The following is a 13,992-nucleotide window of genomic DNA, read 5'->3' on the forward strand; positions in this document are numbered from 1 at the left end:
TTTCTCAGCATCCTGGGAGCCTGTTGGACCTGGAAGTCTCACTGTTTATTATGTAGAGTTTCATGAATCCCTTTGTGTTTAATACATTTGTAGCTATACCTTGTGATCTAAGACATACTTCATTTTTTGTTCAAAATTTCCAAAGATTAAATGTGCTCTCTTTTCGAAGAGCTTAGGAAGTGTGTTTTTTGGCTGTGAATGATAGAAGAAGAAATGTAGAGGCCTAAGAACTTCTTATAAAAAAGCACTGAACCAATGTCTTATTCTCACTCCACTTTTAGAAAGATCTGGTACTCTAATTCCTGAGCATTTCTGGAATTCTGTGGTAAGAATTATATTTCTTCATATTGGCTTCTCCCATTGCAAATCTGGGTTTCAGGTCTACCCAGTCTTCTAAGTGAGTGACCATTGTTCATTTGTTCCAAGATTTTAAGTTTTAGTTGATATTATTTCTTCCTTTCTTTTTGTGGATATATGCATTTGTTTCTTTTCTGTCATTTTAGGTGATATTGCATAATGAGTGACAATAAATTGCATAGATTCTATTCCTGTTCCATCTGTTTTAAAATAAATTTTTTCATCTTCAGTTTTTAAATAAACTACATTCATGAAACCAAATACCCTCTTTTTAATCTGCAGCTAATAACACTTTTAGAAAAGCCAGCTGTGAAAAGCATAGGTGTCAAATAACTAAACCAATGTTGAATGTAAATATCAATTCTACTATCACCTCTGTATCATGAAATGGTGTTTCTCTAGCTATTGTTCCCTAAAATAGCAGGAGAAAAAGAGGTTTACCGTCTCTTTCAGTGTAATATGCTTGCTTTCAACTCATGAGTTGAAAAGAATTGTGAATAAAAGAATTGCTCACAACAGGCAAGTATCTACATGCAGTGCTGCCACTTCAGGACTTACCTCAAAAAGGTGTAAATAAAAGTGACCTAGCCACTACTTCATGCCCATCCCACCACCAGTCAGTGCCAAGGGAAACTGATTTAGTAAGAACTAGAATTTACTTTCAAGAGCTTCATCAGCTTGCTTTGCTTGTATACTTGGTTTTCTAACGTGAAGATTAGTGAATTCATTCTCTGAAAAGTAACAAGTCATGTGAGCATTTTGTCTTTCACCATATAATTCAGTATTAATTGAATTTGTGTGAATCTACATGTACTTGCTATTTTTTAGGCCATTTGTAAACTGATCATATGCTAATCTTCATAAAATTACCTGTGAAGAATAGTTTCTGTATAGTTTATTTTTCATTTCCTATCAACTAAGGGTCAATTCCTATCATTAATTGGTTAGATTTGGGGGGTTTGTTTTTGCTTTTTTTGGTAGTTCACCAATATAGCACAAAAGCTCTTAAGTGTAAGAAATTAATCAGTAATAGTGGAAACTATTGGACCGTGTTTACTGGTGTAATCAGGAATGGGGACACACTGAGAAGAGTTTAATGCATGTTGCAGGAAAGTCAGAAAAGAAAAAAGACTAAAAGTAATACCTGTGAAGTAAGATTAAATAAAGGGCTTAAAGTTATTTAGCCAGAAATGAGATATTATGTAATGTCTTTATATATACAAAGATTTATTACAGAATATAATGACTAATAGTTGTTCATTTCTGCTGAAATCTAAAAAAAGTTCAAGGGTAGAAATATAAATGATATAGATTTAACCAATACTTAGAAGGATAGCCTAAAGGTTTATGGGCAGACATTAGAATGCTTGTGATGGGACACATCTCTTGGGAAGAGGAAAGAGCTTTAAATGTAGCAGTCTTCTCTGTCATGAATGATGACAAGTCCTGCTTTAAGGCAGAGGGCTGGACTAGTTGGATTCCATAGGGCCCTTCCAAACCTGTAATTCTCTGGGTCACTTCTGTTGCTAGCCTTCAGAAGCTGGGAGTCAACTAGACATAGCAAATACCTGCCCTTCCAGGAACTCCAAAAGTGCCACAGGATGCAGTGCCAGCAGCAGCACGGCAGCACCTATTACAACTGAAGACTTCATTCAAAGGTGAGTCAGGTCACCGTGGACCCAGGCACTTCCCTTTCCTCCAGCTTTCACTGGCTCTGGGCATTGGAGCCCTGGAGGATCGGCGACCAGAGGACACCCTTCCCGGCCGTCAATATAACCTTTGACAGAGGGAGGAACAAGGGATGGCAGGCTAGCTGGTGCTGGGTGGGAGGGGCTCGCCACCTAGACGCGCTCAAGGAGAGATGAGTTGCGCCAGCAACAGCCAGGTCCCTTTCTCACCATCCTGCTGGCCACCCGGACCCATGTGCTCCCAGAGCGCGCTGGGCGCTCAACACTCGGAGCGATTGTCCCTGTGCGCTCGGTCTCTTCCAGGCACCCGATTCCAGCGGGAGGTAGCGTGGGATGATGCTTTGCCCCTTGTGCCTTCCCCAGTCTCCAGCATCCGGAGGCGCCCTAGCTGGCTCCACCGCAGCCACTGCCAGAGAGGGAGAAAGGAAAAAAAAGGGAGGGGGGTTGGAAAGGCACAGTGGAGGGAGGTAGGGAGGGAAGGACCGAAGGGGGAGGGAACCACTCTCCTTTGCAGTGCCTCCGCCTCCTCTCTCTCGCCAGCGGCGACTGGGGTTCTCCCTCCACACCGTCTCCCAGTTCCTCGGCCCCTTCTCCGCCCACCCTCCCGCCAGAGCGTGCAGAAAGGGAACCGCAGCCCGAGCGCGGCTGACGGTGCCGTGGGAGGCGGCCGTGGGTGTGTGCGTGTGTTTGAAGGACGCCACCTCTCGCTCCTGCGTTCGCAGGCGGTGACTGGCGGCGGGGCTTCTCGCTCCGGCAACGGTGGCGACCGCGGCGGCGGCTTCCGGAGTCCCGCCGCGAAGATGCTCAAAGTCACGGTGCCCTCGTGCTCCGCCTCGTCCTGCTCTTCGGTCACCGCCAGTGTGGCCCCGGGGGCCGGGAGCCTCATCCCGGATTACTGGATCGACGGCTCCAACAGGGATGCTTTGAGCGATTTCTTCGAGGTGGAGTCGGAGCTGGGACGGTAAGGCGGAGGGGGCGGGGTGGCGAGCTGGGGCGTTGGGGGGCGCCCTGGACCTGGTGGAGCCGGGCGCCCTGTGCGCGGGCTCGGGCTTCTGGGGAAGCCCGCGGCGCGCAGCGGGCGCTCTCCCTCTCGCAGCGACAGCTCCCGAGGATGCGGGAGCCGGCCTCCCTGCCCTCCGGTTTCTACCCGCTCTGGGAGAGAGCTCAGCACCATGCAAGTGCGAGTCGGGTCTCCCCGGGAGCGCCCAGGCCGGTGCAGCTGCTAGCAGCAGCCCGACTCTCTCCCACTCTCCCTCCTCCTCACCGCCTGCCACTTCCCTTGCGTGATAGCTCCCACCGCACGTGGGCCCTGCTTTCCCAACTGGTGTCTTTGCTCACGATTATATCTTGCCAGAGGGTCCTGTTTGTCTAGTTATTTTTTGGATTGGGGGGCGGAGGGAGCCTCTCCAAATCATGACAGAATTATTAAATTAGATTCTTTCTCTTTCCCCTCATCAAGCTCTTCAAAGCAAGTGGCACTAGAAATTAAACTTAAACACTAGCTTCCCTGCAGAGTCTGCTCAGGAGTGAAGGGGAAATGAATCATTTAAGAGAGTTGAAGGCAGAATAATGAACTAGTGTGGCTTTAAAGAAAAAGCAGCCCTTGGGGTGGTAATTAGTGAGAAGAGTTCTGCGGCTCTTCTTTCATGTGCTGGAGTGATTTGTTTAAATTATGTATGCAGAAAACCACCTCCCTGGGGTTGTAGAAATGTTCCTCATCCCTTCTGTGAAGATCCAAACAGGTAGTGGTTTTGCCATGTGAATGATGCCATATGTTCTCATATTTTTATCCATTGAAAAATATTTTTCCCTTCCTTCCTTTTTCCTTTTTTCCTTTCTGCTATCCATAGGTAAGGGACTTCTTTTCAACACTCATTTTAGAACCAGGCCCTTTATTATAGGGAATCTAAAGATGTAATTTCAGCGTTTAACAGGTTGAAGCTTCTGTACTTAACTATTTCTTTGCAATTTTATTTTCCATTCTTTTTTTGCTGGAAACAGTTTAGCTAACAGCCATTTTATTTTTCATGGCATTGGAGACTACAGTGTGGGATTCTGGATGTTGGTACCTAGTGGGACTGTAAGGGCCACTTTTCCCCTCCGAATTGCCACTACTATTAATGGCTCACTGAGTGCAGAAGGTGTGGAAGAAAAGCAAAACTTCTGAATGAAAATTTAGGAGTTGCCACTGTTTTAAAATGTTTCAGAATATTTGAGCATTGAATAATGCATACATAAACATCCTGTTCTGATCAAGTTTTTCAATGTTCATCTGAAGATCTGCTGTAGTATGCATTCCCTAGTAGGTTGAAAATGAAATATCTCCTTTTGTAAGGTTTGAAGCCTACATAATTGTATGATGAGCTGCAGTGGAACAGTGTAAGCTTCTGATTAAAGTGATAATCTACTTAAAATTGATGAGTTTTAGAAACTGCCACCTAGTAGAGGAAGTGCCTGATGGTACTCCAGGGACTGTCTCAACACCAAATCTAACTGCTTTCTGAGTAACGTTTACCTTAGATGCTCCTAATTGGCTATGACTTACCATCAGCACACGTTATCTTTGTGATTAAGCTTTGCCCTCAGGAAGCTCAAGAAATTTCCTTTAATGTAAGGAATGGGAAAATGGGTAGAAAAATAAATAAACTACAAATTGTGTGTATATACAAGATGGTAGACTTCATAGGGAAAACCTAAGGAATTTGGAGTTTATTATACTTTTTAAAACAGCTTGTTATATTTTGTACTAAATTTTGGAGCGTGAATATAAATCAATTATATATTGCTAAGACTCTCACTCTGCTAGCTAATCATTTGATTACCATGAAAATCACAGAATTAAAATATTTTGAGAAGAGATTTAAAATTGTTACTTCTGTCCTCTTTTTCAGTATTCATGTATATTAGGTAGGTTCTTTGTAGATGGCAGAATTGGTGAGGTGCATACTTATTCCATTTGGTTGAGACTTTGAGAAATATTATCACTTCATGGTCAAAGTTGTTTTTTTTTCAACAAAATAAACCTAAAACATAAAGCAGCTCTGTTACAAATACAATTAGTAAGAATCTATAAAGCCAGAGAATGCAACAGAATTATAATTGTAGATATTGACTGAGTGACAAGTTTTCTTCCTCACAAGTGATAAAGTTGAGGCTCAGTCGATTGGTTTCAAGTCTTTACTCTCTTTACTCCCAGTCTTGGGCCAAGTCTGCCTGCCAGTGGTGACTCTAAAGCCAAAATATTTAATTCATTAGTAACACAGTTGTTATTAAGAGTAAGAGAACAATGCCCCTAGTGTTGTGTGGTGCCATTGTGGTTAGTTCCAGGATGTAGACAGTTCTCTCCAGATCAAGTATAGATTAAGTTATAGAGTAATCTATTACAATTACGTGTTGTAAACTAGTGACTCCTGAATTCAAGAAAATTGGACAAATGACCATTAGGGCAACATAGCTTGAGGATGTATTTGGGGATTTCAGGGAACAAAATTCCCAAGGCTGTAACCACTTGAATCCCCTGGATGGTACTGACAGCACCAATCCACCAATCCATTCAGACCAGGGTAGATGTGATAGCTTTCTTTTTTCAGGATGAGGGTGAGGCAGGAGCTGAAGCAGGGACTGAAGCAGGGGCCGAAGGGTGTTGAAAGGAATTATCTAAGAGTTTCAGGCAAACTAATTTATTTTCCCAAAAACCACATTTGAAAATACTGCTATGTTTATAAAATTTGTTTAAAAGTTTACAAAAATCAAGTTTACAACAAATTCAATTCTACTCAAAAAAATAAATTGACCGTGATCCTGTTCAGGACGCCATATCTTAAAGAGTGGTTGGTCCTTTGCCCAGTGATTTGAGAAATTGGTGTTTTAAAGGTTTTTCCAAGGGAGAAGGGACCCTCCCTCTGGTCTAGATTCTTCCGGGTGGTTTGGCAAACAGAGGGACAGGATTTGGCCTGGGCTGCTCTGTGGTGATGATTTGGCCCTCTGCATCCAAACCCATGTTCTCTCTTCAGTTATTTCTCACCTTTTGTTTCTATCTGTTGTATGAGATTGAAAGAATGTTTGTAACAAAATCAGATGTATTCCCACACACACACAAGTTCAGGGAAGCAAATGAAAGATAATTAGGACAAGAGAATAAAAGTGTGAAAATCACAGAATTAAAGTATTTTGAGAAATACTTAGGTTTGCTCTCTTTTTCAGTGTAGAAATTGAGTTTTTGGAATCTTTTCTTTTTTAATTTCCATTACATTTCACTATAGTTTCTTTAGGCTGATGACTTTCAGTACCTGCCCACCACCCAACTTGATTCACAATTTAAAAAAAAACTTATATAGCAACCTAATTTAAGCATAATTATATAGGATTCTTTGTTATGTGTGTTCTTGCTCAGGAAACAAATTTAGATAGTGAGTCATATGTGTATATAAAATGGAAATAAAAGCTTCATAAAACAATGTTTATTTTTATTACCAGCAGTGTACTCTAATATTTCCTATTCTGTGCTGTTTAATTTTATTCTAGTTCCTTAAAAATATTGGTTGAACCTATGTGATTTCACATCCCACTAGTAGGTTGTGATTCAGTTTGAAAAGTACTGTTTTAGGCCGTAAATCTGTGTATGCCAGATTAAAGTATGAGTATGAGTATCTTCCTTTCGAAAGATGCCATGCAGACCAATTGGTAACATTGAGTAGTGACTGATTGCATAGCTCTGTAAAGAAAAATCCCCCTGTCTTTCCTTCCAACATTATTGGGTTTCCCTTTTCAAACACTATTGGAAAAACTCTGGTTTCTCCACGAGGCCTGCTGAGTGGAGTGTATTCTGGACTGGCTGAGCAGTTCAGGAGGCTGGACCAGGAGCACCTTCACTGTGGAGTGGAGGAATCCAGAGGCCTGAGCAGGGCTGTAGTCCACTCGGTAACATGTAACTTTGTTCCCAGGTAATGGTCAGCAAATGCTTCCTGTAAGGAAACAGCAAAGTGTGCATTTTCTGAAAGGAGGGCTCCAACCTGTGCTCCTGGCTGGGGAGGAATCGGATCCTCTCTTTTCCCTTTTCCCTTCCTTCCGTTTGTTCAAGTCCGTTCCTGAGCCGTTCTTAGCCAGCACTTCTTGGGCTCTTGGTCTTTCCCTCACACTGTCCTGTAGGGCCCCACAGCCTATCCAGCGTATCCCCACAGCTGGCTATGGATCTCCTGCCACACGCACTGTACTTGGTATCTTAAGCTCTTTTGGGGATGATGTTGTTTTTTTTTTTTATCTCACTAGGAATTTAAAGTATACTTGTTCAGTCCCTCTCTTGTTCTCTGTGCACCTGATTCTCTTCTCAGGCAGTTGACACAGTAGCAAGGTGGGATTGCATTTGGGAGAACAGAAACTGGGGCTGCACAGGCTCTTCGCACCAACACTGACTACAAGTTCTGGAAGGCAGTGTCTGTAGATTTGGCTGGTTCACTCTTGTGTGCTCATTGCCTGGCATAGTACTCAGTACTCAGCAGGTGCTCAACAAACGATTTTGAAGAGAATGAATGAATGATAACAAAGTGGGCCAGGCACTGTGGGTCCTGATGTGATGATCTCAGTTCTAAGGACCCCAAGGAAAGGGAAATCTGGTGACATGTTTGACGTGTGTGACCATGATCTTAATCTCTTAATCTTAAAACCATCTCTTAATCTCTCAGCACTGGTTTCCTTTCTTGGCAGTATTGATAACTGCCACCTCTGTAGCTTGTTGGTATTGAAAATAATGCTGCTTTTCTGTTGGCAGAGTGCTTTGTGGCTCTGAAATGAAAGGGATTCAGTTTCACCTTTGCTATCATTTTACCACAGGCATGTCAGAATTAGGAGTTAAATCAACTTGAATTTAAAAGCATGAAATGCCTCCAAGCTATGCCAACCACTAAAGTTAATACATAGTAAATGCTAAATTTGAAAATACTCTCATTGTAAAGAGCCTTAAAGTCAAGTGAAGATTATGATAGGCTCATTAATTTAAGAATGCACTATTTTTCCATGTTTAAATACTGTTGCAAGGGTAAAAATAACTCCTAATTTGGAAAAATAAAAAATAAAAAGACACAGGTGCTATCAGCTTCTAAGTTGTTCTGGTGAACTTTACTTGAAAAAAAAGAAAGAAAGAGAACAAAAACACTAACCACAAAATAGCTTCAAAGACCTTTCTTGTAAATGCTTTACCCTCAGACACATCTGTGTGGATTATGTGTTTGCAATAATACTTTTGAGAATAAAGTACTGAGTGGTAGCCAAACGAACTGTTTCAACTACTAATTGTTATGTTGTTTTATGTTAATGATTTTTTTTTGCTAGCTTAAAAAGTAGTTCTCTTTAGACTCCCTTTCATGAAAGCTAACATCTAATAAAAAATACTGAATTTTAAAAATTTCAAGGTCAGGTTTATTCTGCAAAATATATTATTTGAGTCAATGAACCATATAGTTCAAGTCAAAGAATAACTTTACATGAAGTCAATAGCAGCTAGAATCAAAGTTTTACTCAAATTGTATTAATCTTTACCTTAATTACTTTTAAAAATCTATTTGATAGTGCAGGAAAATCTGAAAATTTCATAACTCCAATGGTTTAATTAGGAAGTTAGATCTAAATATTGATGGCATAATATTAGCATATAAAGGACATGTACTCTTCAGTGCAGTCTATTTTAAAATTCTAATTGCTAATGGAGGGCAGTGGCTGTGTGGGTGATGTAAAATAATGAAAGGTTTGGGTGGGAGATTTTCCTCAGCAATCTTATCAGTGGCAGATCAAATCAGGACAGAGTGCTGCATAGAGGATGATTTATAATGATGGGCAAAAGGTAGTACCTGTAAAGCTTGCTCTTTCTCTCAGAGCAGTTTCTCAACTTTGGCACTGTAGACATTTGGGGCCAGATAATTCTTTGATGTGGGGCTGTCCTGTGCATTGTAAGATGTGTAGCAGTGTCCCTGGCCTCTGCCCACTAGATGCCAGAAGCAATCCTCCCCCAACCACCCCACCCCCACCAATTGTGACTACCAAAAATGTCTCTAGACGTTATCAAGTGTCACACCCTCCTCTGTTGAGAACCACTGTCTCAGAAGCTTGAAGCTAGTCTTTTACATGATTTTCTTTTAGTTATGTAGATGGTTAACAAGGAGTTTGATGGAATAAAGTCATTTGGCTTTATTGATTATCTGCTACAACCAAATGTTTCTGACATTTTTGTGTATTACTGTTGATTTCTGTTGTATATGCATACCATCTGTGCTATAATTTGCTTAATATTTTTGTTTAAATCACCTCATTTTTGTTAACCTAAATTTATTTACTGAGAATACTTATTTCCATTAAATTGAAAACCAGTATTCATCCCATAAATAGACGCAATAAGAACAAAGCATTTTTCCTAAATCATAGCTAGAAATTCTTGCCTCCAGAAGGCTCCAAGCCTGAGAATTGTTTTCTCTTTGTTAAAAAGGGAGATTATCAAAGATTAGCAAAGTTAAAACCATAGTGGCACAAATTGAGGTTTTCTTCTTGATGTAATCAGATGATTGAAAATAATTGAAAAGAGAATAATGATGTCATTTTTTGATTTCTTGTTATTTAATTCCATGTCTTCATGCCACTTAATGTCCTCTCTGTTACAAGTCTGATCCTTTGAATAACTATGAGCTAGGCAATTTATGGTGTAGGGGGCAGGGTGAGGGGGACAGAGTATGAATGAATATGATAAATAAAACACTACTTGGCCTCCACATGTATAGTTTACTTGTAAGGCACCAACAATTAATCTAATATGAGATAGATAAATAAATAAAACTAATACCGGATGGAGATAATGAGAATTACAGCAGTCTTTACAACAGAGTGATAATTCTGACTGGGAAGATTGAGGTGTCTTCATTGGGAGGGGTGGATCTTGAATTTTGGCAGGATTTTAACAAGGTAGAGCTTTGGTGAAGAGCATTCCAGATGGAAAATACATTCTAAAGAAAAAGGCAAAAAAAAACCTGGCAGAAGAATGTGGGGTGTACATTTTATTTTTCAGACTTTACAAAGCATGAACATTGTAATGACAGATAAGGTTGGGAGGGTAGGTTGATTATCAGACCAAAGAAAGCCTGTAAAAAAAAAAAATGACTGAGTTTGTATCAACCGAAAACCAAAATTATAGATAAAGAGAAAGAAACCATTATGAGAACAAAAGGTGCCTATAGAAGCAGCTTTGTCTTGGGCTAAAGATGTGGGACTCAGAACTTGACACTAACTCACAATGTAGTTAAGTGAGGGGGGTGGGTAAGAGAGAATTTACCATGTTGGTTGAAAAAAAAGAAAGAAAAAAGAAACCCTGCAGCACTCTAGACTAGAATAAAAAGGGGAAGTGTGGGATTGAAGGGATTAAGATCAGTTACCTACACCGGGTAAAGAGCCTGTAAAGGGATAGACAGTAACTATTTTAGGTGTTGTGGGCCGCAGATCTCTGTGGCAACTCTCAACTCTGATGATTGAGTGAAAACAGCCATAGACAATGCAGAAACCAATGCACATGGCTGTGTTCCAATAAAACTTTATGACAGTAAAATTTCAATTTCATATAATTTTCACATCACATTCTTTTGATTTTTAAAAACCATTTTAAAATGTAAAAACTCTTCTTAAGTTGTGGACTGTTCAAAAATAAGTGACTGCTGTATTAGGCCCTTGGCCGGAGGTTTGCTGACCCCTGACCTAGATCAGTCAAGGTAAACTTCTACTCCTCCTCAGTTATACAAGAATTTCAGGTTAAAATGATCTCAAAACTTCATTTATTCAAGGAATTACCTTTAATCTCCCTTTTACTTTGAACATGTCAACCTGATATTAGTTTTTCCAGTGGGCACAGGCTTTAAGTTCATTCTCATCCTTTTTCTACATCTGTTGAAACTATATCAGTTGCAGTTCTTAACCTACGTAGCACGTTGGCTAGCTCCAATCATCATTCATGTTTCTGAAAATGAAGTAGCTTTATTTGAAGTGTGTTTAAGTTAAATTTCCATACTATTATCAGCATTCACATTCAAAGACTATTGGAGGGTCATTTGTTTTGTGTATAATAATTAGATTTCAAGTTGCTCATTCTTCTATTATATTTGAAGTGACAGTCATTATAAAGTAATATGCTAAATCAATGAAGATTTGCTTCTAATTAGTAAAGTTTAATTCATTTTTCTGTTTACTAATATATTATCTGCATGTTGAATAATCCTTCTATATGCCATACACATATGACAGGTGGACTAATTAAGGTCCTTTAAGTTGAGACTGTTTAAATAAGCATTTTTTTAATGAAAAGTTATTCTTTCTTAGTTTGAATAGAGTTTAGAGCTAACTAAAGCATTCACTCATATCTTAACTAGAGCAGAGGTCTCCAAAGTGAGATGTTCATATCCAGGGGTTGCATAGTATAATGGGATGCTAGAAGAACATATTTTTTTTTCTAATTTTTGCTTTTTTAAAATGTTTTGAAAAGAACATTACATATTGGTTCAATAGCATATGTATTGCATTTATAGGTACATAAGTATACACAATTTGGGAGCATGTGCTCAAAACATTTTATTTGATGATTACTGGATCAAAGAATGGTAGTTCTGAGTGGTTACTGAATAAGTTTTTTACTTATATTTAAATACTAACATTTTGCTATATGAAAATGATTTTAAAGCAAATACATAGATCAAAATGCAGACAGAAATCATATTGCAAGGTGTGACTTTGTGCAGAAAGGGGAAGTGGGCACATATGTGCACTTGTTATGCATTTTGAGACTGCCTGATGAAAGATTTTGATAAGAACATAACTGCCATTGTAACCAAAAAAGTCATACGGCAGAGTAAAGAAAAAGAGAAAAGGAATACAGTTTGCCCATCAAGCAGAGGGTTAAATGAATTTTGTTTTTCGTTGTTGTTGAACCCAAAATTCATAGACAAGAACCTCAATTTCAAAATACCTAACTTACTTCATGGTAAATTTTGTCACCTGCTGCCTTAAGCAGCTGACTGCATTTGCCTGAAGTGTTTGGTGGGCAGGGGTTGGAGAGTTGTGAGCATTAGTGCCAGGATGCTGAGTTTAACTTGGTTAACAAATGCATCACCATCAGTTAATTACTTCTTAAGTCATGCTTCAGGGTGATATGGTTGAAAAATTCACCAAAATTTTGGTGCAAAAATATTTTTTAAAAAAACTAGACTAGAGATAACACTCTGTTCAGAATGGTCTGCTAAAAAAGTAATACATGTGACTTGCTCTTAACTGTTTTCTTTACTAGTTTGTGGTACCATTCTTCGTTAAAAGTGTACTTTCTTTGATTTGTCATGATTATAGACAGAATTTGACTAATATTACAAACCAGAACAAACAAGAGTAGGGGATAACAAATCTGTAGTTATGTTTACACATTTATTGTTACTTACAATGCAGTATTTGAATGATTTCTTCCCACTTTCAGTCTTCATGGACTGTTTAGTAGGGACTTTTGCTTGCATTGTACAGAATCTTGTACTTTTAATTTTTTAAATTTATTTATTTATTTTTAATTTTTGGCTGCATTGGGTCTTTGTTGCTGCATGTGGGCTTTCTCTAGTTGTGGCGAGCGGGGGCTACTCTTCGTTGTGGTGTGTGGGCTTCTCATTGCGGTAGCTTCTCTTGTTGTGGAACACGGGCTCTCATCACGGGCTTCAGTAGTTGTGGCTTTGTTGCTCTGTGGCATGTGGGATCTTCCCGGACCAGGGATCAAACCTGTGTCCCCTGCCTTGGCAGGTGGATTCTTAACCACTGCGCCACCAGGGAAGTTCCTCTTGTACTTTTCAGCTTGGTCTGCCTTACTTCTTGTACTATCTTGAAGGGATAGTTAGTGACTCTTTAACTTAATGACAACTGTCCATGTGGGACTTTCACAGACATACAAAATTGTTCTTTAGTTGTGACAACTAGTCAGTCCAAGTGTTATCTTTAACAGGATATAAATGCACTGCTACCTATTCATTCAAGTTAATCTTACCTATTTTTTCAAAGCTCCCTGTTAGGACAAGCACGGAGAAAATAAGACTATGATATTAAATGTAACCAAATTCAAATTATATAATTCAGTAAATCAGCCTGGCCTAGAGTGTTCAGTCATAATAAGCCTCTGAAGCTTTCTTGTGTGAGTGGAAACATTTTTAGTGGTTCCTATGGGACTCGAGTGAGTCCTTCCTCTCCTTTTTCCCTGAGTGTGAACACATAAGGTAATAAAAATGTTCAGTGAAGTAAACTTGAGTTCTGATTGTAACCTGTATCTAGAAGCGAATTAAACACATAATAATAAACAGAGCTTGTCATGTGTATGTATGCCACATCAGCAGAGTGGAAGTCTGAGGAAATTGTCAGGATAATTCACAGCAAATGGTACAGTTCTTTCAAATCTTGAGGTACTGAGGAAATGGAATGTCAGGACTGAGCTGAGGGCCCCAGGGAGCAGATGAGGTTCTGGCCCAGGCCAGGAGGGGGCAGCAGAGCTCCAGTCCCGGCTTGAGCTGGCAGATGGTGGAGGGGAGTGATGCTCAGGGAGCCGCAGCCCAAGGGGACAGTTGGGCAAGGCAGCTACTCAGGAAAGCTTTGAGGCTGGGGGAGCAAGTAGGGCATTCTGGACAGTTGAGAGTGGAGATGAAGGAGGACTGCTGAGCCAGGCAGGTGCTAAGCCAGAAGCTGAGCTAGAAGGTGCAGGGTGCAGGCAGGAAAACAAGAAGGATTAAATTGCTGCTTGATGGCTGGGTCCCTTTGGGCATAACACTAGACCTCACTAAGCCTCATTTCTAAAGTGAAGATTTGTGGTAGTATATCCACCACAACGTTGCTCTGACGATGAAATTAGATCGCATATGTAAAAACACTTAGCTCCATGGTTGGCACTTAAGCTTAATATCGTGCC

At 40.0% G+C, this 13,992-nt stretch overlaps 1 protein-coding gene across 1 annotated transcript in view; it reads left to right on the plus strand.

Moving 5' to 3' along the window:
- The first annotated feature begins 1,891 nt into the window (after positions 1-1,891).
- The window catches only part of CAMK4 (calcium/calmodulin dependent protein kinase IV), a 227,772-nt gene continuing 215,671 nt past the window's right edge, over positions 1,892-13,992 (plus strand). The window contains exons 1-2 of the mRNA XM_019940814.3: positions 1,892-2,015; positions 2,768-3,006. Of these exons, the coding sequence (XP_019796373.1) occupies positions 2,846-3,006 (161 nt within the window). The 5' untranslated portion in view covers positions 1,892-2,015; positions 2,768-2,845. The remainder of the gene's footprint in view (positions 2,016-2,767; positions 3,007-13,992) is intronic.

Source organism: Tursiops truncatus, chromosome 3 (genome assembly GCF_011762595.2).
Source record: "Tursiops truncatus isolate mTurTru1 chromosome 3, mTurTru1.mat.Y, whole genome shotgun sequence".
NCBI classification, from domain to species: domain Eukaryota; kingdom Metazoa; phylum Chordata; class Mammalia; order Artiodactyla; family Delphinidae; genus Tursiops; species Tursiops truncatus.